The following is a 24,419-nucleotide window of genomic DNA, read 5'->3' on the forward strand; positions in this document are numbered from 1 at the left end:
AAGGTTTTATGAATTCGTGAATTTTTGTAAAATTCAGAAACATTTTGTAACAAATCAGGTTGTTTAAATTTCATGAATTTTTGAAATCTGAAAAAAAAACGGTGAAATAATTCATGAATTTTATTTACTGTGGAGTCCTAGGTTACCCGCGTGGGTGTTGTTGTCCTCCATTCCCACACACACAGGCCGAGCACCCGCTAAGAATTCTTGTGTCAATGAGAAAGCGAGAGGCCCATTTTGTCCAGCCCAACTAATTGGTACATCGGGAGAGTCCAATCCCCCCAAACCCTTGACCACTGACTGACCGCCGGCCGCTTTCTCCTTCGCCCTTCTCCTCTACGGCGACGCCCGGCCGCCCGGCTGCTCACCGCCGGCGCTCTCGGTAAGGCCAACTCATCCTCGGCACAAACCCAATCTTAATCCACCGTCGATTGCTCACCTACGGCATCTGCTTACCACAGCTGACGGCGATGTCGTCTTCGGAGCTGCGGCCGCGCCCCGCCACCTCCTTCTCCGGCGACCTGCCCGAGGACGCGCTGTACGAGGTCCTCCTCCGCATCCCGGCCAAGGAGCTCTGCCGCCTCCGCGCCGTTTGCCCCGCCTGGCGCGCCCTCACCTCCGACCCGCCCTTCGTCGCGGCGCACATGTCCCGACACCGCACGGCGCCCCCGCTCCTCGCCATTGCCTACCGCGACGACAGTGAGGTCAACGGCGTTGCGATTTCGGATCTGTCGGGCAACGTCGTGAGGCGGATTCCAGTCACTGGGTATGAGATTGTTATGGTGAACCAGTCGGGTGATGCCGTTCGCCGGATCTCAAGCAAGGACGAGCATGATAGCATCCGTGTTGTGCGCAGCCGGCTAGACCTCGTGTGTTTCCACTGGAATGTGTACTCTAGGACCTTCTGGGTGCTGAACCCGGTCACTGGAGCTACTCTCGACTTACCGATGGGCCACTCGAAGGAATTGGAGCATGAGCTGGAGGTACAGGGAAGAAAATGGGGCTGCCATGTCGAGTGGTGCGCTTTTGGGAAGGTCTCCTCTACCAGAGAGTACAAGGCGCTCCGCATCTGTAGCATTCGTGACCGGCAGGTATGTGAGGTTATCACCTTTGATGACACCAACCATGGAAGCTGGAGGAGAAAGCAGGACCCGCCGTCCCGTATCTGTACCGGTCTCCAGATGAGATGCGTGGTCGTCGATGAGGTGGTCTACTTCTTGATGGATTTTCACTACACATACTTTGAAACCGGGGTTATAGCCATTGTGCCTGGTAGCATAGCTTCGTTCAACCTCGAGAAGGAGGAGTGGGGTGTTCTACCTGGTCCAGAACAGGTGAAGAGGTTTGTGCAAGAGAACAAGAAATACAGTTACTCACAGCTTGAGCTCCAGTTATCATTGGCTGAGTTGAACGGCTGCTTAGTTGTGGTTCATAATATTCATAAGGTATCTATGGACTTGTGGTTTTTGACAGATTTTGAGAAAGGTCTTTGGGTCAAGAAATACAGCTTGCCTTCACATGTTGCTAGGCTTTTTTGGTATCCTTTTCTCATGTTAGATGATGGGAGAATTTTCTTCAGTGGGATGGATGGCCTAGAAGGTCTATTAACTGGTGGAAAGGAAGGAGAGGGATTCTTGCAAAGTTATGATCCAAGAAATGACACTTATGCTGATGAACTAGAACTGAGAGATCCCAGATCAATTGGCATTTATACAGGAAGCGTGCTGAGTTTATAGCGTAGCTGTCACTGATGAGGTGAATGATACATCGTACATTCGTACTGGCTGTTCACCTTATGTTCTAAATGTGAACAGTTAGTGAGATAATGTACTGATGCATGCATCTTTGAAAAAGTACCTTTGTGCCTTCAAAGTATATTATGTTAATCTCCAATACATTTTGCATGAGAAGGTTTGCAGTTTTTTGTTCGTTCCATGTTGTATGGCAATTTCAGGAGTTTGGTCAATGATACATAACTTATGGTCAATGATACATAATTTCAGGAGTTTTGAATGTGCTGTTTCAAACTACAAGATGCTGCTCCCAGTGCAACATATGGGTTCGGTACAGGATGCATAATTTGTTGCTTTCTTGGAACAGATAATCATTTGCTAGCACATTTATGTTCTCGAATGTTCAATGCTACCTGGTGTACATTGGTGTCACTGAGTTACATTTTTTGTTTCTCTGTTTTTCTTCCGCCTTGTGGGCTGTGGCTGCTTTCATTTGTCACCATTTCTTTTTACTGTATTTTGTGCTTGTAGTCCGCTCAAGTTTTGAACGGACAAAAATTTTGCGAACTCGTGATGGATCTTTTCACTACTCTTAGCTTGGGAACCCAGGACACTGTCTTCTGTGGGCGGCTCATACCGAGTGAATAATTGAAAAGTGGTTCAGGTAATCTCTGGCTATGGTGATTTACAGGCTCTCTTCTTCATTGCTTCCATGTAAAATGCAGAGGATGCCAAGGAGCACTTCTGCGGCAAAGAAATAAGCTAAGCTATTTTGTAGTCATGCATGACTCGGACTGAACACGACCGCGGCCACGCACCGACGTCCGCGCGCGCGCACACACACACACACACGCTGGTGACCACGGACGCACACCCTTTTGTGGCAACAGAACACTCCTTGATAACTCTGCAACGGTTTGCAGCTCGGCATGGGGAGCGCGGTGGAGATGCTGTGCGGGCAGGCATACGGCGCCAACAAGTTGGATATGCTGGGCATCTACATACAACGTTCCACCGTGCTGCTCATGGCCACCGGCGTCCCGATCACCGTTCTCTACATGTTCTCCCGCTCCATCCCCATCCTCCCAGATCGCCGGCGCCGCGGCACGGCGCCAACTTCCCGATCCAGAAATTCTTGCAGGCGCAGAGCATCATAGCGACCACCGCCTACATCTCGGCAGCCACGCTCGTTGTCCACCTTGTCCTCAGCGACCTCGTCGTCTACCAGTTCGGGCTGGGGCTTCTGGGCGCCTCGCTCATGCTCAGCACCAGCTGGTGGATCATCGTCATCGGGCAGTTCGTCTACATCGTCACCTGGAGGAGCAGTTGATTTAGCAAAAAAAAAATTCGAAACGGAGGCAAAAGTTTTGCCTCATCGATTAATTAAGAAGAGAATTGCCCAGTTAATTTACGGAAAATCGGGTGAAAACCAATACAGACAAAGCACGGACTAACTACTCACATGGTAATAAACCCCACAACCGCACATGCGACTCCGGCCAGACTCTTCGAATACACAATATCCACGAACCCCGACATTGTTACTACACCAAGAGACCCCCGACAAGAACACCTCAACACAATGCATCAAACACCTTTCAACCGGTCTGCCTGACATTGATTTAGCAATTTTTAGGTGGACTGGATTCTCCCTGCAGGCATTCTCCGGTCTGCCTGAATTTTTAAAGCTGTCCCTTGCCTCTGCTGTCATGCTCTGCCTCGAGACATGGTACTTCCAGATACTCGTGCTCATTGTCGGCCTCCTCAAGGACCCCGAACTGGCTCTCGCATCGCTCGCTGTTTGGTAACTGATTTTAGTGAAACTTCTTGATTGCCTCTTTTGTTCAGATGATGATAAATGCTGCCTGAATTCTGTTGTGTTTATGTGTGTTTGTAGTATGACCATTTCACAATGGGTGCTCATGAACCAGGTAAAGTTGCCACTTCTGAAGTTTTCACTTGCATCAGTTTGCAGCAGGTAAAATAAACTAGATTCTTACATGTTTAACGAGCAATGCAGTGTCAGGGTGAGCAATGAGCTTGGTGCGGGCAACCCCAAATCAGCGGTGTTATCAGTCGTGGTGGTGACGATGTTGTCGTTCGTCCTATCAGTTATAATCTCGGTAGTCATCCCGCTCTTCAATGACTACATCAGCTACATTTACACCGGCGGCGAAAATGTGGCAGTGGCCGTGTCCAAGCTGACCCCACTCCTGGCACTCACCATAATCCTCAATGGCATCCAACCGGTGCTATCAGGTATACTAGAACAGAAAAAGAAATGGTCTAATGTGTGTGGCTGTTTGGGGGTTGCATTTTTTGCATGCTCACCGGTAATTTACTACTCCCCCGTTCTAAAATAGATGACTCAACTTTGTACTAGTATTTTGTCCTCACTTAAGCTAAACACCGGTGGCCTCATGAAATTTACTACTATTCCAAACAGGCCCTTAGACACAGAACATAAGCCTTTTGTCAGCCTTCAGCTTTAAGCTAAAGAGCTCTCAGCTTTAGACAAAATCAACCAAAGATTTTGATTCATTTATTGTGGGCACACAATGATGTAGATGATATAAGCAGGGGTAGCCGTGGGCTGTGGTTGGCAAGCGTTTGTCGCCTATGTCAACATCGGCTGCTACTATGCCGTGGGCATCCCCCTTGGCTTCCTCCTTGGCTTCTACTTCGACCTCGGTGCAGTGGTAAGGCACCTGTGCATGGTTCTAGATAACTTTAGCTTGATCAATCATGCATTTCTTACTTATAACAAAGTGGATGACACAAAATGTAGGGCATATGGAGTGGTATGATTGGAGGTACATTGATGCAGACTGTGATCCTAGTGTGGGTTACCTTGAGGACAGACTGGAATAAAGAGGTAAACATGGGATTCGCCTCGATTGTAATAGACATCACGACCTACAAGGCCACAATGAATGGATACAAATCTGGACCAACATTAAGAGAAAATTAATGATTAAATTACACACTGCAAAGTTAAACATCCCCAGAATACTAATATGGCATACTCACATCATGTTCCTTGTCAAGGGCATGCCATTATCATCTAGCACTGTAGATAGTTACCTAGTTAACTAAGAGAAACATATTACCTTCTCATATGATTGCAGGTGGCTGATGCTATGAAAAGATTGCAGAGGTGGGAAGACAATACACCTCTATTGGCAGGACAAGAATGACAAACATCCTATGGTTGACTTGTCTACATGATCAACAGAGACGGGGTTCGTTAGCAAGTCGATCTCCCCGAAATGTGTAAAATACGTTGTCAGAGGGATGACCGCGAGACAGAGAGGAAACCAGAAGATAAATTGCTGACACCCTATCGGAGGGGGACTCATTGTATTTGTCATCAGGATCACCACCAAGCTCCTTCTTAGCGAGGTCTTGTAGTTCACCCCTTGGCTATGTGTTTACAGTAGTATCTATGTTGTCACCTATTTCATTTGTGCTTCAATGTCAAGATAGGTGTTGAACATGATTATGATTATCTATGCAATTCTTCCGGTGGATGTTTTGTTATGAGTTAAATTAGTCAATATGTTGTTGTTATGATGAATGCAGTATTAATTCATGCAGGCATAGGATCTTCTTTCTATTAGTCTATTGGTTACCTCAAGCCGGATTTGATCCTTGTAGTACTATGACTTGTAGTACTATGGCTTTTTTCCCGAGAGACCCTAGATTTATTGAACCATGGGAAGTATGGAGCTGGCAAGGGACGTCTTGCAAGTCCTTATCATCTCAATTAGTTCTTGTTTGCCAGATCAAATAATGTGAGTATTAGAAACACAAAACTACTACCAAAAAGGGAGAAAGGCGAAGACAATATCCTACATACAAATGCACTTCGAGGCCCAACAAGATAGTAAAGCTACAATGTAATAATGCAACTCATGTAGGAAATAAATTCTATCTTATTAAATAACTAATTGATTGATGCAGGTCTCCATGGGGATCAACATTGATATGGGGTATTATCAAGATCATCTGGAAGCACTACTGCAGGATGCTGCTAACGCGACACTACGATCAGAGACCCTTTCAGAAACTGTGTGCGATGCCATAATTGCAAACGGTGTTGTATGAAAACCGTTAGAAATGTGTAAAATGTTTGCGATGACGGATGCATCAAACACGGTTCAGGTTTTAGTTGCGTGTGCGATGAAGGGCATATGGTTCAGTTCAATGAACTGTTTGGGATGCGGAGGAACAAAATAAACGGGCAGCCAGATGGAGGCGTGTGCGATACACAGCATACGGTTCACTCGGATGAACTGTTTGTGATTAGGCGACACAAAAGAAACGGTCAGCCAGATCAAAGGTGTGTGCGATATACGGCATGCGGTTCACTCGGATGAACTGTTTGCGTTGAGACATGAGAACAGAAACCGTTCAACTTAACAAGATGTGTGTGATACGCGGCAAACAGGTCTGTAATCAGAAATGTGTCTGAAGACCGATAAGAACACAGACGGTTGCTGCTAATAAGACGTGTGTGTTGTGCGATGGGATTGCATAAAGAACAACAACATATATATACACACACACTTATAAGGACATGCTTACATAACCAAATTAAACATCCACTTACATAGGTGGCTACTACAACCATGGCATTTGCACACACCAAAGTAAACTATTACATGCATAATTATATAGGTGGCTACTACACACATGACATTTCCACACACACCAATAAAGTAAACTATATATTACATGCATGATTAACTAGCATAAACGATCATCTGATCATCATCTACTTCTTGTGATGCTTGCTCTTCTTGTGGCTCGATCCGGGCTCGTCGATTTGGGTAACGAGGCACTTCCGCATGTCAACGATCCGTCTGTGCATCTCGTAGCATGTGTACACGCTCTTGGCCGCGAACCTGAGGTGAGGTTCATCCAGTTGCCGCATCCAGGCCTTGTTCCAGGATACGAGACTTGTTCTCTGGGCATCCCTCTTCATCTTTTTGTAGTAGGGGTCGATGATGGCCGAGACGAGTTCGACTAGGGAGTCCTGCTTCGTGCTGCCCCAGACCCTGTAGTGGTCACAGATTTCGACAAGGTTCTTGCAGGCCAAGCCCGTAACACTGAGCACTTTTACATCGTCTTTGGTATCCACCGTGGCGAACTTGTAGTCGGTGCTGTTGACAAACCTGTTGAAACGGTTGCAAGGCTCTGTGGCCATGCAGTAGTGGTAGATGAGGACATGATGGCGCACACACAACTGGGCAACGACAACCTTCTGATCTGTGCCGGGACGACCGGCGGTGTACTGGAGGTCGATGCCGACCACCTTGTACTTGTCTCCAGCAAGCGACTGCTCAGCGCTGTTGATGTAGTCGTCCACCACGGCCGGGTCGATGGTGTACACCACTGAGAGATCCGTCTCCCTCGCGTGGGTCTCCACTCTATGCTCGCCGAACTCCATTGGAGCGCTGCCGGACATCCCCTCTCTATGTCTCGTCGTGGGTGTGCTTGTTGTGTTGTGGGGCGCGATCGAAAGGTTGAAGAGACTAAGGTTATAATTGCCGCGGCAATTAAAGGGGAAGCCGGACGGCCAGGAATATCGGCAGGCCCTGATGGCAGTTCTAATTTGCAGTGCGTAACTCCATCGTGCCGCACGTAACTGCATCGCGTGGCAACGCGCGCGGCCCAACCGCATGATCGTGCGCACGCCCAACCGCTGGCAGAGCGCGCGCGAAGGGACGCGAGCAGAGCGTTGCGCGGTCGCCTCAAGGAAAAGCTGTCCACAAGACGAGCGCGCCGACGGACGCGACAGAGCGCGTCGCGGCGCCTAACGGTGAGCACAGCGCGCTGCGGCGCCTAACGGCGAGCACAGCTTGCAGAGGGACGCGAGCAAAGGACGGCACAATGATACGTGGCAAATAAGACGAACTGTGCGAGCGATGTCGGAGACATCAAGCACAAATCATATTAGAGTTGCGTGTGCGATACGTGGCAGATAGTTGATCCATCAGAGTTGTTTGTGATGGAATAAGCCGTGTGTGTTGCGGGCAAACGCCTGCTGGTGTATAATCTTAAATTTAACCAAAAAAGTGTTAATGCATGTTACAGAAATTGTATAGCTGGAAACTATGTTCAAATACGACTCCAACGATATAATCTATGGCAACATGCATTCGTATTTTATTAGTTAAATCTTACTTATAAACCAGGACGAGGTATAGTAGGTAATTAAATCGCAAACTTTTTTATTAGCTGTATGTGTACGTGTCCTCTCGTCCTCGTCTCGCACGTCTTGTCACCCCGCTGCCGTAGACGGCTTACAGCGCAAGCTTGCGCAGCGAGCGTGGGCGTTCTTTTGGCCAAACGGTGGCGCCAATGAATCGTTGGTGAGCCCGTTCCCGTGCAAGCTTCCTGCCCGACTCGGTGAAATCGCCCAAAATCCCAATGCTTACCGGCCTGCTATAAAAACCCTCACGGCCGGCGAGTCCTGCGTCGCATTTTCCCCTCCCTCCCTGTAGCTTATCTCGTTTGCTTCTCCCACAATCGCCAATGGCACCGGTCCGTCATCGTCGCTCAGCCACTCTGCCGTCAGCTGGGAGGCTACACCGCGGCGGCGGCGCAGTCCCCGACATAGTGTAGTGCGCATGGCGTCCCTGTTGGTTGTGCGCGGAACACCCACCACACGCTCCGCCGCCGCTGCTCGTCGGCAGCTGTTGCCGGCCGCCGTTGCCGCCACACAACCGTCGAAAGCCAGGGCCATCTCCCGCTCCACCGCCGCGGCCCTAAGGCGGGAGGTGGCCGTCATGGCCACCACCCCACTGCCGGCCACCATGGCCATCACCCGCTTCGCCACCGCGGCTCGAAGGCGGGAGGTGGTGGTCGTGGCCGCCACCCCATCGTCGGCCACCGTGGCCGCCAGCCCACCGTCGACCGCCGGGGTCATCACCCGCTCCGCCACCGCCGCCCGAGGGAGGGAGGCGGAGGAGGAGGAGCGCATCGTCGAGCACGCAAAGAGCCTTACCGCAGCCGTGGCCGCAGCACACACTACAAAAAAAATACACTTCCGTGATGATACGTGTTTGTCACAGTAGGTCACGTTGTCTGTCATGCATGTACATCCATGACAAATTTATGACAGAATCAAGATAGTCATACCTGTGCTGTCGTAGAAGTGTTCCATGACATTACCAAAATTATCATCACGGAAGTGTCCACTTCCATGACGATAAATCGCGCGTCACAGAAGTTCTTTCGTCAAGGGTGACCGACACGTGGCATCCACCGTAACGGAACGCCGTTAAGCTACCTGGTCTGGTTTTGGATCCGATAACCCGTTAACAGCCCGGACCAATGGGGATTTTCCACGTGTAAAATTCTGATTGGCTGACGAAAACACGTGTCAGCTCCGCGTTGGCACAGGTGTCACTCATCCAATGGGCGAGATGCGCCTATGATATGTTGACACGTGGACCGGCCCAAAAGTGGCCCATAAAGTTTAAATGGGCCGGCCCAACTAAAGCCCACAAGATTTTGCGGTCCATAATGGGCCGGCCGAGCAAAAGGCCCACGAGATTTTGCGTATCATAATGGGCCGGCCCAGCTAAAGGCCCACGAGATTTTGCGGGCCATAATGGGCCGGCCCAGCTAAAGGCCCGCGAGATTTTGCGGACCATAATGGGCCGGCCCAGCTAAAGGCCCACAAGATTTTGCGGACCATAATGGGCCGGCCCAGCTAAAGGCCCACGAGATTTCGCCGACCATAATGGGCCGGCCCAGCAGAAGGCCCAAAAGATTTTGATGACACTAGTAGGCCGGCCCATTAACAGGCTGCCATGTTTTGGGCCAAATGCCGGCCCATATTTGATCCGGTCCATTAACAGGCTGCCACGTTCCGGGCCTAATAAAGGCCCATATGTGATCCGGCCCGTTAAAAGCCTACCACGTTGTGGGCCAAATTACGGCCCAGATCAGGTCCGGCCCTTTGAGAGGCTTTGGGCTAAATTATGGCCCATATCAGATTCGGCCCGTCAACTGGACGCTATCCTTTTGGGCCCACTTGATAAAGGCCCATTTAGTAATTCGGCCTGATATTAGTTTCGGCCTGTTAAAGGCCCGTTTAACATTTCGGCCCTATATATATTTCGGCCTGTTAAAAGCCCGTCATATAGTTGCGCCTAACTACGGCCCCGTTTGCATCCGGCCTGCTCACAGACGATAATCTGATTGGGCCAAACAAGGACCGAGACAATTTTGGCCTGTTATAAGCCCATGATTTGATTGGCACAATCATGGGCCGGGGTCTATTTCGGCCTGCTGCCGGCCCGTGAGCTGTTCGGCACGTTTCAGGCCCAACCTACTTTTCAGCCTCCTAAAAGCCCATTGAGTTTTCTTGGGAAAATAGGGCCGGCGGTTTACTCGGCCTATTAAAGGCCCGAATCTACTAGTGGGCCAGTTTACATTTAGGCCTGTTAACGGACCAAGATGACGGGGCCCATGATGCGGATCATACATGGTGATTTGCATGACGGCCCGATTATGTACCGTAATTTTACGGTTTGGCCGGTTTACTGCGAAGACAGGATATATATACAGTAAAATAACTGCAGCATCGTGAATAAGAAAAAAACCTAGACTATACAATAAAGAAATTACGGCATATTACATCCACTGGGCATCAAAGTTCGCCACTATGATAATAAAGCACAAGCAGACAGCAGATTACATACACTGGGCATCAAAGATCGCCACCAGTGCAATTAAACACGCCGACAAAATAATATACAAAACCGACAGCACTTCAATAGAGTTCAAGAAAGGTTAGCCCTGCTCGGGAGCTGCAGCGCAAGCAGCTGAGCAAGCTGGTGAGACTGCACTTGTTTGACACTTATATCCTCCTCACTCTGAAAGATAAACAAGCAGACAGATGACAGGTTTTGCACATTTAAGTATCAGTGCTGACAATTCATCACATTTCTTACTGACGAATAAAGTGACACAGTTTAAAATAGCATTAACACAATATGGTATTGTTCAGGTCAAGACATGGCAGGAAATGACATTGTGAAGGAGTTGGCAGCTTCACGACACCACTGGATTACAGATCAAGAACTCATAAGTATCAATGGTTAGTGTGCTGTCAATTTATCCCATTTCAGATTGGCAAAATAAGATCACTTGCTCTGTATAGTTTAATTTACATGGTATGAAGAAGGAACTTGGTTGTACAACTGAAAACTTAAATTGAGAAGGACAAACTTTTGTTTATGAACTACTCCCTCCGTCCCATAATATAAGAACGTTTTTTACACTACACTAATGTCAAAAACGTTCTTATATTATGGGACGGAGGGAGTACATAATAAACTTTAAACATGCAATTTGATGCAAACACCAAAAATAAACAGCTGTTGCAGTCATGCCTAACCAAATATACACAACAAAGTTTGAAGGCTTGAGAAGGACAAACTTACATTATTGGTGAAGGCAGGCTCTATAAAGCCCTTGTCCATGCTGATGGGGGGGCAATTCAAGAAGTTTACCACAGAATCTTCTTCATAAGCATTGCCTTTATTCTACATTTTGTTAAGAGTAAATATAGATGTGACAATATAAGAAAAAATGGAGAATATTTAAGATAAGATGAAGAGTGATGCTACATAACCAAGTAGCTATAAATGTAAGTACAGCGATACAGGCAAAAGGTACAGCCAAGAGCAATGCAGAGCTAAACTTCTTCAGTACCATCGGTGTTATCCAACCTTATGGTAAGAGTAAATATAGATCTTATGTGTAGAAAATGGAGGGCAAAGGAAAATAAGCTGCAGAGTGATGGTACATGAACAACTACCTGTCAATATAAGTACACTGATAAAGGACAGCAGGTACTTACAAGAACAATGCAGAGCTAAAAAATTCATTGGCATTGGATATATTCTACACTAATGTAACCATTCATACAGATCAGATAATTTGGAGCGAACAATTGATAAGCAAGCTATCATGCATACTGCTGTCACATAATGAACCAGGTATGTATGCAAGTACAGTGATACAGGACAACAGGTACTAACAAGAGCAAAGCAGCGGGCAGCATATTTGCGATATCCTGTCGTTCTTTTCAAACCGGAATTCTTTTTCGAGCAGATTTCCTGCAAAAAAGATCCGTAAGGCACATGCGGAAAAGTAGAAGTTCAAATTGTCATGCGATATCATAGACAGTACCTCATCCTCGGAACGAGACCAGTGCATAACAAGGTTTTTCCATTCAATGTCTTCTAAATTTAGCACAGGAGACTTCACCAGAAATTCGTTTATAGACTTGCCATCAAAGTGTGATTTCCTCAGGTAACACCAATACTGCTGCAATGCTTCCTTGAAAAGCGCAAGCAAGCTTTGCTCGTCATGACTATCCAGATTGACCCTCGCCTACTTACAACAATGTAATGTAAATCATTGATGTGTTCAATCAGCAGAAAACAGGAAAATAATCACCATGAATAATAGCACTTACACGTAAGTGGGACAGGAAGATGTGAAAATGGTGTTTGTCTTCACTATAATCTTCCCATGATGGGAATATATGCACGTAGTCCCTAACAACATTGAAAGCATTGTCTTTTAAACTGGGAATAACTGGAATGGGGTTCCAATCTGCAGGAATTGGCCGTCTCTGCAGTTGGGATAGGTCTTCGGCCGGTGGACTTGCTGTACTTTTTGCTGGAGTGGGATTTTTCTGTGGTACGGCTGGTGCTATGGCAACTGAAATCGGCATACCTTTTGCTGGAGTGCAGGTCCTGTGTGGTGCGGCTAGTGGTGTGGCCAGTGAAGTATGGGTACAGTCTGCTGGAGTCGGTCCTACGTTTTGTGTCACTGGTTGTACAACCAATATAAGTGGGGTGCTGTCTGATTTCTCCGGCACAACCACGTTTTTCAAGGACTTTGCTGGTGCTCCTTCAGGTTCGGCAATCACCCTCTTCCTTTTTGATGTCTGATGCACAAGAACAACATTTGAGTGGAAAAACATGGTATGATGACAGATGGAATATGTATTGATAATGGATGGGCATGGCATCTCGACATATATGATGAGTAAACTAAGCAGATGGCGGTGCAACAAAGTAGAAGAAATGCAAGACAACATATGCAAGATACGCGCAATCAATAAAACCTTGCCAAATTAGAACAGGCACCTTGATGGGTGAACAGGACAGGCCATCTGCCTTTGACTCCTCGAGGTTAGAATAGTCATTAGGATCATATTCTGAACAAGAATCAACAGGTGGGGAGCGTATGAGTTTCATTGCATCCAGAATGGCACTCAATGCCTTGGTGCCAATTTTGTAAGTCATTGCGGTGTTTAGCTTCAAGAGTGGACTGCTGCTAGTGCGACACAAAGCAGCTACACAGATCATAGTGTAGATATAACGGGAAAACCGTAAGCATCAGAGTAAAATCAGCAAAGTGGAACTTGCTGGAATATATGTGCTAGTATTGCCGGTACGGCTAGAAAGGCTTCGGATACCAGCTCTCTTCAACTGAAGGTGCGGTACTGTTAATATCAGTGTAACTCTCAAAGGCGACACAGCTCCCCGCATTTCCTTGCTATTCTTATAGGATTCAAGTGGGCAGGCCACTACAAATCCTATTCCCATGTTTACAAAATCCTACGAATCAAAGAGGCCCGAAGAGTTCAAAGTGTCCATACCAACCGACCGTATAGACCTCTACACTGCAAATGTCCCTGCTCATCTTCACTACAAGGAACATACTGTACTACTATCATACTCCCTCCGTTCCAAAATATAAGTCTTGGTAGAGATTTCCACTATGGATCACATACAGATGTATCCAGATACATTTTAGAGTGTAGATTCACTCATTTTGCTCCATATGTAGTCCATGGTGGAATCTATACAAAGACTTGTATTTAGGAACGGAGAGAGTACTTATTAAAGAAGAACGGAAGAGGAACATGCTAAAGAAGAGCAAGCAGATTTTGGATAATAAAATGTTCGTTGCGCAGTGCCCACACATGATGAACCAGAGCGCATTAAGAAAGCAACTCCCTGCTGTCTCTCTATATGTGGTGCACGTGCTTTTTCGAAAGTAAAGTAGGAACATTAGCTGACCAATTAAATGTTATCTGTTTTAGTAATATCAGCATCATATCAGATTCGTACTTGAGCAACAAGTTTGGAATTATGAGTGGCACGTTGTTTAGCTTGATGGATTCAGGAGCAGTGCTAAGCAGGTACGATGATGGTACTGAATATAAAGGCATGTCTGCATGCAAGTCGCGTGACTTTTGTCATTTGGGTCAGTCGACCATTTCAGGCGGTTGGATGAAGATCCTACGTCTCCTAACCCTTCTTCTTCCTCGTCTCTGATTCTTCCCATACAGAACACCGCACGGGCCGCCGGCCGGACCACCGGCCCCCACCGCCTGTGTTCCTCCGCCACCCCCACCCCACCCCGCCCCCACCCGCGTCGAGTTTTCTTCGTTCGGCGAGGCCCCGCCACCCCCCCCACAACCAAAGTCCCCACCCGAGCCCCTTCGTTCGCACCGGCGAACTCCGGCGAGCTCTGAAAAATCGACTGACCCAATTTTGAAATTTAGTCTACTGTGATTTAACTAGTGTGGAATATAAAAGGGGAAAACCATAAGCATTGGGAGTATAGTGTTGAGCGTGCCATGGCGGATCGGAAGGTGCAAACCGGACAAAGGCAACTTCGCAACCAATATTTGCTTTCAACTAGCAAGTAAGTGATGGACAAGAAATCAGAGTAAAGCAGTGGCGATCTATTTTCTTGCTGCGATAAATAAGTTGAGCAGATACGAAAGAGTACCGCCTCTGGTGCGGCGCCGTGTATGCATCTGCTGAGAATTTGACGGTGATGCGGTAGCGATGGCTGTCGGCGGCGTGGAAGCAGATCTAGGAGGGTAGACGGTGGTGGCGGGGCGCGGTGGACGAGATGGTTGTAGGAGCGGCGCCGGCAAGGTGGACGACGGCGGGGATGAAGCGAGAGGACGGGATGCAAGGATCCCGGTCCGAAGCCGTGGATGAGAGAGGTCGATCTCTTGCAATGGACGGCGGCGTCGGGGTATCAGCTCCGGCATGGTGGAGGAGGACGGTGGTGGATGGGGTGGCGGACGGAGGAGGCTGGGGTGGAGAGGGTGTTTTGGCGCCCACGGAGTACGAATGGGGAAATGAAGGTGGAGAGGAAGGGGAGAACCATGTCTTCAGGGCGCGCTTGTCTCAAATGCGAGGAAATTTACAAACTTAGCCCCCGTTTCAAATTTCCTACATCACAGCAATATTAGTCTGTTGGTGATAGGACGGTAATCTCGCATACACCAAATATTTGCCGATGAGAGTTTGTTTTTGGCGCCCATCGTGTATCAATCGGGGAGGGAGTCGATTTCAGCCGAGGACACACTGTGTTTTGGCGCCCACCGTGTATGAATCCGGGTGAGAGGCGGTTATGTCATGTTTGAGTGAAATTACAAACCTACCCCTATCGAAACCTATAGAAATCAAGCAGATAGGCTTTGCGTGGCAGGGATAGGCAGTAGTAATTTCCATCTCACAGATTTTGGTTTCGGGCGGTTACTGCGACTTTCCCTGCTTTGTTCAAATTTTGCAGAGTGCACGTTTACCGTGCCAACTCAATTCGAATCCCGTTTGTATTCTTTTTTTTCGGGCAGGATCCATTTTCGATTGGAATAAAATTCTATATACATCATTTTTTATATATACTTTCAAAATCACAACACCCTTTATACATAAATATCGTTTACAAATGGCATGATCTCACATTCGTAAGGTTGTATCCATCAATTTGGATTTTCAAATATTTGAAACCACTTTATGTTGAAATCAAATGTATGCATTCCTCGCTAACTGTCTCCAATTTATGTGTGTTTCATGCGGGTTTTTTTACTTCTCAAACATGTATAATGTGTTTCACACATGCAACATATAGCGTAATCCCGTTTAGACATTAATTGCATATAGACCATGCATTGTTTCTAATTAAAGAATCTATGGATCACCAATATTGATAAACTATATAACATTACACGTGTGCGTTATGATATTATCGATGTCGTGATCTCCAGTTTAAATATTTGAATCCCATTTAATCCAGATATTCGTCTCATATAACTATCACTCATGCTTATATAGGACTATCTCTCTAGACCTATACGCGTTCATCGTCTCTCGGGTATCTCTCGTGCTACCTGTATGTCGACAATGATCTTTTATCTTCTTAACACACTGACGGTACTCTCTCCCTCGACCTTCATCACTCTATCTCTCTCTAAGTATATCTCGCTCCCTGCTATGTGTCTCTAACTATGATTCTCCATGTGGAATCTCTTTCTCTCACACAAACACAAAACTTTGTCTCCCGGGGTCTCATTTCTCTCTACTATTCCCCTGTGTGCCACTCGCACACCCCTCATACAGAGATGTCTTTCGCTCCTTAGGTATGAGAACCTACGACTCTTCCTCTTAAATATCTCTTTCTCATACACAAACACAAACTTTGTCTCCCAGGGTCTCATATTTCTCCACTGTTCTCTTGTATGTCGCTCACACACTCTCTCTCTCCCAAGAGATATCTTGCGTTCCCTCATATGTTTCTCTAGCTATCACTCTTGTTTTGAATTATCTTTCTCTCTCGCAGACACAAAACTCCGTCTCTCGGGATCTCATTTCTCTCCGATATTTGTTTGTATGTGAGTCACATGCACCCTTTCTTCATCTCTCGCACACCCACACCCATAACTCAGCCTTCTGATCCACTCGACTCCTATCTCTAACGCACACTAGCGAGCATCTTTAACTTTCTATTTATCCGTTTCTCCATCAACCTTCTTTCATTTATAGGTTGATCTCTTTTGCACAATCGTTGTGCCTCACTCCCTCTGCTCGCTGATGACCCACAAGTATAGGGGATCTATCGTAGTCCTTTTGATAAGTAAGAGTGTCAAACCCAACGAGGAGCAGAAGGAAATGATAAGCGGTTTTCAGCAAGGTATTCTCTGCAAGCACTGAAATTATAGGTAACAGATAGTTTTGTGATAGGATAATTTGTAACGAGCAACAAGTAACAAAAGTAAATAAAGTGCAGCAAGGTGGCCCAATCCTTTTTGTAGCAAAGGACAAGCCTGGACAAACTCTTATATAGAGAAAAGCGCTCCCGAGGACACATGGGAATTATCGTCAAGCTAGTTTTCATCACGTTCATATGATTCGCGTTCGGTACTTTGATAATTTGATATGTGGGAGGACCGGTGCTTGGGTGCTATCCTTACTTGGACAAGCATCCCACTTTGTCGGCGTGGAACGACACCTATGGGATCACAAGAATCCCTACTACGGTTGCCGGGGCGCGGGGTTGCAAGAAGAGTAGGATCAGTAGCCAGCACACGAATCGTTTACCCAGGTTCGGGGCGCGAGGATGCGTAAAACCCTTGTCCTGCTTTGGTGGGTGTATTTCAGAGAGTTCTTGAGCTCCCAAACTAGCTGGGGTCAGTGCGTGGTTCGAAAGAGCCGAATCATTCTCCAGTATGCCATGGGCCTCCTTTTATAGTCGGAAGGGGCAGCCACAGTGGCACACAGGAGGTGGAAAGGCGTACAGTACCCTGAGCTTATCGCTCGTATTACAGGACAAAACACATTTAATGCGTAGCTTAGGTGTCATCTTGCTTTATCGGGGACGGAGGCGAGGCCCGTCCCGTCCATCGCCGCTCCTCGTCGCTTCGACACGCGCCTCGGCTAGTGATGCGTGCGGTGCCATGTAGGCAGGCAGGCAGCTGGGGTGGCACGGTGGTGGAGCCTTCACGAAGATCTGCATGCCGCCTTGCAGGTGCTTGATGAGTTGGCCTGGGAGCTGCAGGTTGCCACGCAGGTGCCTGCCCAGCTGGTTGGGCTGGCAGCTGCATGTGAACGGGGGTGGAAGCTTGGTTGACGTGGGCCTGGCGGTGGCCCTGCTGGCGTCCTCGGTGAGGGCCTTGCTGGGTGGCCCGACAAGGGTCTTGCCGTGTGGCCCGGCAAGGGTCTTGCTGTGGCGCGCTGTCGTCCCCGGCAAGGGCCTTGCCAGGGGTCTGGTGGCCTTCCTCGGCAAGGATCTTGCCGAGGATCGTCGTCTTCTAATCCTCATCTGATTTTGAATATGTCTTCACAAAGATCTGCATGCCACCACAGAGGTGCCTTCCCGAGCCCTGGCCCCACGTGGATGATGGTGTTGGGGACCGTGGGCTCAAGGGTGGCTCGCTCGGTTGGTGTGGGGCGAGACCCTTGCCGGGGCTGTTGAGGCTGCCCCCGACAAGGGTCTTGCCGGGGGAACCTGCTTCGTCCCTCTGCTCTTTGTGGTCTTGGTCTTGGTGTCGCTCTGATCATCTTGGGCTTCGGTCATACCTTGGCTCACCCCCCTGTTCTGCTTAGCGTGATCGTAGGCGCGGCTCCGACTGCCCGTGCACAGGTATAGGGGTACAAAAACGCACCCCTCTTTTTGTACACCGACAGGAGCGCCCGGGCCTGGGCCACACATAAGCGCGACACGTTGTTGGGTCAGGCCCAAAACGGTGCGCGGGCAGGCGGGGCAGTTTTTACCGCGGTAAGACTTTTCGCGCGCTGCGCTTCCCAAGACCCACGCGCATGGCGCGGCGTGGAGGGGTGTGCATGACGTGGGCGGCATGCGTGGGGCGGTTCCTGCACGCATGCGTCACGTCGCAGTAAATGGGCTGCGCGACCCGCGGCTTCCCCATAAAAAGGGATAACCGCGGGCGCACTGTCCCTTTTACCCTTTCGCGCAACCCCAATCTCGAAAACCTCCGTCTTCCTTCCTCTTCTCCTCCAAGCTTCGTTCCTGCTCGCCGCCGTTGTGCTTCCTCCGCCCTCTGTCCTGCCTTCCTCCCCCAGCCGCCATGGCGCCAAAATCCACGAAGGGCAAGGGTGTGGCCAAGGACGCCGGAGCCGCGGAGCCGCCGGAGAGTGCGCTGGCGGTGCAGCGGACGCAGTCCGCCTTCTTCCCCTTGACGGTTGACATGTTCGAGCTTCGGGACTCCTTCAGGCCCCTGTGGGGAGTGAAGACGGGGGGGGGGGGGGGGAATTCGGGGCATCCAGCCATGCGCGTCATCCCCGCTGACTGCACCGAGGCTGCCCCAAATCGGTACCCCTTCTTTGTCGATTATTTTTCCTGCGAGCTCTATCCTCCCTTCTCCGATTTCTTCAGCGATGTCATGCATACCTTTGTCTTCCGCCTCCTGGATTTCACTCCGAATGCGGTGGCGTGCATGGCCCTTTTCGCGCATCTCTGCGAGGGCTTCGCCGGGGTGCACCCCAACCCGGCGCTCTTCCGCCATTACTTCTCCCCTCGGATCCAACCAGGGGGTGCCATCTCCGGTTGCATCGCCTGGGTCTCAAGATCCAAGGGAGCGTATCCGGAGGGCGCCATGAAGGAGAGGTGGGAAGAATGGCGGGGCTGGTGGTGCTGGATCGAGGAGGAGGACCCCCCGGCGTTCTGCGAAGTTCGCCGGGCGCCACCGGTCTGCAGAAGCGATTGGAGCGACGTCGATGCTGACGACGAGAAGCTCACGGTCGCCACCACCAGGATCCTCCGGCTCACCAAGGCCGGCCTCACCCTTGAGATGATCGGGGCGGACTTCATCCGCCGCCGGATCGCTCCACTGCATAACAAGGGGAGGCCAGCCTGGCTCTTCACGAACCCCGCCGACATCATGCGGCTTCGTCCCGGCCTCGACCACAACTTCACAGTGATGGGGCACGCCCATTTCTGCCAGCGGCTCTTCCAGCTTGACGTGGGTCGCGACGGCAAGGTCGAGCGGACCGGCAAGGTCGCCAGGGCCGCCGCGAAGGCCGGCAAGGTCCTCAAGGGGCCTCTGTTCAAGCTGCCGACGGGGGTGGTCCCGTTGTGCAATAACTCGCGCCGGTCCGATATCATCGCCATGATGCCAGACTGCAACGCGCATGGCCCCGACCCAAGCTGGAAGGAGCCGAAGGACGTCGAGGTGCAGCAGTTCTTCGACACCCTGCACAAGGGGTACGATAACGCCGACGCCGAGTGGCTGCTTGTCCAGGACACCACCCAGGCGGAGCTGGACTACATCGCCACCAAGGCGAGGGAGGCACAGCTTGCCAGGGAGGCTGGCAGCACCGGCGGTGTGGAAGACAAGGCCGCGACGGCCGCAGAGGAGGAGGAGCTCGTCCGGTGGGCGGCAGCCGCCGGGGGAGCCAGCAGCGCCGGCACCGAGGCTCCTCTGGTTGAAGATGTGACCGACGAGTCGTCGTCGGAGGAGGCCGAGACCGCAGACCTGACGCCGCCTACGGGGAGGGGGCGAGTCCTGCGGCGGGCCAGTTTCGGCGAGCCGGTCCGGCCCGGCAGGGCTGTGCGATCATAGCTGGCCTTGGAGGGGCCCGGGCGCCACACGAGGGTCGCGGCGGCAAAGAAGCCGGCGAAGGCCGTGGTGAAGAAGAAGACAGCCACCCCTTCTTCGTCTGCGCGTGTCCAGACACCACCTCCTTCTCCTCCTCCGGCGAATGTTGATACGGAGGTTACTTTTGACTATGGGTCCCTCAGCCCGAGGAGGAAGAGGAAGAGAGCAGAGGAGGAGGCGACGACGAGTGAGTATCTGGTTCCTTTTCGTTATCTCTGCCTCCTCTATCTGCGTTGCTTGTCTTGACTTGTCTTTGTCTTTGCAGGGACGCGGAGACGCTGGCCCAGAGAGCGAAGAGGGCCAAGGTCTCGGCGGGTGGCCAGCCCCCGACTGGTACTTCGAGGGCGCCGTTGGTGGTGTTGAGCAGCCCAGACAGCAGCCCCCGGCATAGCCCCCAGCGTAAGTTCATCACTCTTCCCCTGTCGACATGTGCCAGGGGCACGACACTTTGGTGCTGACCTTGCCAGGTATGTAGGAGGAGAGCAGCAGCAGGAGGAGCCACAGAGGTCTACCCCAACACGCCGCCCCCATTGACCACGCCGCCCCGAGGGGCGTCCCCGGCAAGGGCGCCAAGTACCGAGCCTACGCACATGGAGGAGGAGGAGGAGAACTCGGGCGCCGGCAGCTTTGCCTCGACGCCAACTGTTGGCGGGGAGGGGACTTCCGTTTCCCAACCTGGTACCGGCACTGGTAAGCCGTTCGCCGTTCGTGCCTATTCTTTTTCTTTCTGGCTTTTGGTCCTGGCCTTGCCTCACCCCCTACCTGGCGCGCCAAAGATGTCGGCGTGGAACGACACCTATGGGATCACAAGAATCCCTACTACGGTTGCTGGGGCGCGGGGTTGCAAGAAGAGTAGGATCAGTAGCCAGCACACGAATCGTTTACCCAGGTTCGGGCCGCGAGGATGCGTAAAACCCTAGTCCTGCTTTGGTGGGTGTATTTCAGAGAGTTCTTGAGCTCTCGAACTAGCTGTGGTCAGTGCGTGGTTCGAAAGAGCCGAATCCTTCTCCAGTATGCCATGGGCCTCCTTTTATAGTCGGAAGGGGCAGCCACAGTGGCACACAGGAGGTGGAAAGGCGTACAGTACCCTGAGCTTATCGCTCGTATTACAGGACAAGACGCATTTAATGCGTAGCTTAGGTGTCCTCTTGCTTTATCGGGGTCGGAGGCGAGGCCCGTCCCGTCCGTTGCCGCTCCTCCTCGCTTCGACACACGCCTCGGCTAGTGATGCGTGCAGTGCCATGTAGGCAGGCAGGCAGCTGGGGTGGCGCGGTGGTGGAGCCTTCACGAAGATCTGCATGCCGCCACGCAGGCGCTTGATGAGTTGGCCTGGGAGCTGCATGTTGCCACGCAGGTGCCTGCCCAGCTGGTTGGGCTGGCAGCTGCATGTGAACAGTGGTGGAAGCTTGGTTGACGTGGGCCTGGCGGTGGCCCTGCTGGCGTCCTCGGTGAGGGCCTTGCCGGGTGGCCCGGCAAGGGTCTTGCCGTGTGTCCCAGCAAGGGTCTTGCTGTGGCACGCTGTCGTCCCCGGCAAGGGCCTTGCCGGGGGTCTGGTGGCCTTCCTCGGCAAGGATCTTGCCGAGGATCGTCGTCTTCTAATCCTCATCTGATCTTAATATGTCTTCACAAAGATCTGCATGCCACCACAGAGGTGCCTTCCCGAGTCCTGGCCCCACGTGGATGATGGCGTTGGGGACCGTGGGCTCAAGGGTGGCTCGCTCGGTTGGTGTGGGGCGAGCTGCCCCGGCAAGGGTCTTGCCGGGGCTGCTGAGGCTGCCCCCGGCAAGGGTCTTGCCGGGGGAACCTGCTTCGTCCCTCTGCTCTTTGTGGTCTTGGTCTTGGCGTCGCTCTGATCATCTTGGGCTTCGGTCTTACCTTGGCTCACCCCCCTGTTCTGCTTAGCGTGCCATAGGCGCGGCTCCGACTGCCCGTGCACAGGTATAGGGGTACAAAAACGCACCCCTCTTTTTGTACACCGACACACTTATGATTAACCCCTATTGCAAGCATCCCCAACTACAAAAGAAGTATTAAGGTAAACCTAACCATAGCATGAAACATATGGATCCAAATCAGCCCCTTACGAAGCAACGTATAAACTAGGGTTTAAGCTTCTGTCACTCTAGCAACCCATCATCTACTTATTACTTCCCAATGCCTTCCTCTAGGCCCAAATAATTGTGAAGTGTCATGTAGTCGACGTTCACATAACACCACTAGAGGAGAGACAACATATATCTCATCAAAATATCGAACGAATACCAAATTCACATGACTACTAATAGCAAGACTTCTCCCATGTCCTCAGGAACAAACGTAACTACTCACAAAGCATATTCATGTTCATAATCAGAGGGGTATTAATATGCATATAGGATCTGAACATATGATCTTCCACCAAATAAACCAACTAGCATCAACTACAAGGAGTAATCAACACTACTAGCAACCTACAGGTACCAATCCCAGACTTAGAGACAAGAATTGGATACAAGAGATGAACTAGGGTTTGAGAGGAGATGGTGCTGGTGAAGATGTTGATGGAGATTGCCCTCTCCCGATGAGAGGAGCATTGGTGATGACGATGGCGATGATTTCCCCCTCCCGGAGGGAAGTGTCCCCGGCAGAACAGCTCTGCCGGAGCCCTAGATTGGTTCCGCCAAGGTTCCGCCTCGTGGCGGCGGAGTCTCGTCCCGAAAGCTTGCTTATGATTTTTCTTCGGACGAAAGACTTCATATAGTAGAAGATGGGCACCAGAGGGCCAACAGGGCGCCCACGAGGCAGGGGGCGCGCCCAGGGGGTAGGGCGCGCCCCCCACCCTCGTGGCCAGGGTGTGGGCCCCCTCTGGTATTTCTTCTGCTCAGTATTTTTTATTATTTCCAAAAATGACTTTCGTGGAGTTTCGGGACTTTTGGAGTTGTGCAGAATAGGTCTCTAATATTTGCTCCTTTTCCAGCCCAGAATTCCAGCTGCCGGCATTCTCCCTCCTTATTATGTAAACCTTGTAAAATAAGAGAGAATAGGCATAAGTATTGTGACATAATGTGTAATAACAACCCATAATGCAATAAATATTGATATAAAATCATGATGCAAAATGGACGTATCAACTCCTCCAAGCTTAGACCTCGCTTGTCCTCAAGCGGAAGCCGATAACGATAAATATGTCCACATGTTTAGAGGTAGAGGTGTCGATAAAATAAAATACGGACATGAGGGCATCATGATTATTCTCATAACAGCAACATATATATGGATAATGCCATATGATTTCTTATGCTTAAGTAATAATCTATTCACAATGCAAAGTATGAATCAGAAACATTATTGAGAACTAACAAACTATAATCTCAGTCACTGAAGCAATTGCAATTTATCATAACATCAGAAAGAGTCTATGTCAGAGCTTTTTAGCAAGTCCACATACTCAACTATCATTTAGTCTTTCACAATTGCTAACACTCACGCAATACTTGTGGTTACGAAGTTTTAATCGGACACAGAGAAAGATAGGGGCTTATAGTTTCGCCTCCCAACCTTTTACCTCAAGGGTAATGTCAACACTAATAGTTCATGCTAACTTACATCCAATTAGATATATATATCAGGATCTTTCCAACATACTATGCTTGCCAAAGGATAAAATGTAAAAAGGAAAGGTGAAGATCACCATGACTCTTGAATAAGGTAGAAGATAATAATAAAAGATAGGCCCTTCACAGAGGGAAGCAGAGGTTGCCATGCGCTTTCAAGGTTGGATGCACAAAATCTTAATGCGAAAGAACGTCACTTTATATTGCCACCTGTGATATAGACCTTTATTATGCAGTCCGTCGCTTTTATTTCTTCCACATCACAAGATCGTATAAAGCTTATTTCCTCCACACCAATCAATCATACATATTTATAGAGCAATTTTTATTGCTTGCACCGATGACAACTTACTTGAAGGATCTTACTCAATCCATAGGTAGATATGGTGGACTCTCATGGCAAAACTGGGTTTAAGGGTTTTTGGAAGCACAAGTAGTATCTCTACTTGGTGCAAAGAATTGGGCTAGCATGAGGGGGAAAGGCAAGCTCAACATGTTGGATGATCCATGACAATATACTTTATTTCAGATATAAGAAAACATAACCCATTACGTTGTCTTCCTTGTCCAACATCAACTCTTTAGCATGTCATATTTTAATGAGTGCTCCCAATCATAAAAGATGTCCAAGATAGT

The 24,419-nt window shown here is 49.7% G+C and overlaps 1 protein-coding gene across 1 annotated transcript; it reads left to right on the forward strand.

The window, feature by feature from the left end:
• The first annotated feature begins 270 nt into the window (after positions 1 to 270).
• Positions 271 to 5,840, forward strand: LOC123122361 (uncharacterized). The gene is given in 12 exon segments (XM_044542551.1): positions 271 to 382; positions 462 to 1,485; positions 2,657 to 2,693; positions 2,770 to 2,818; positions 2,820 to 2,839; positions 2,841 to 3,018; positions 3,392 to 3,537; positions 3,631 to 3,711; positions 3,754 to 3,992; positions 4,314 to 4,432; positions 4,522 to 4,608; positions 5,697 to 5,840. Coding segments are annotated over 11 exon segments (2,115 nt in total). The 5' UTR covers positions 271 to 382; positions 462 to 470.
• Positions 5,841 to 24,419: the final 18,579 nt, after the last annotated feature.

This window comes from Triticum aestivum, chromosome 5D, assembly GCF_018294505.1.
Source record: "Triticum aestivum cultivar Chinese Spring chromosome 5D, IWGSC CS RefSeq v2.1, whole genome shotgun sequence".
Taxonomy (NCBI): Eukaryota; Viridiplantae; Streptophyta; class Magnoliopsida; order Poales; family Poaceae; genus Triticum; species Triticum aestivum.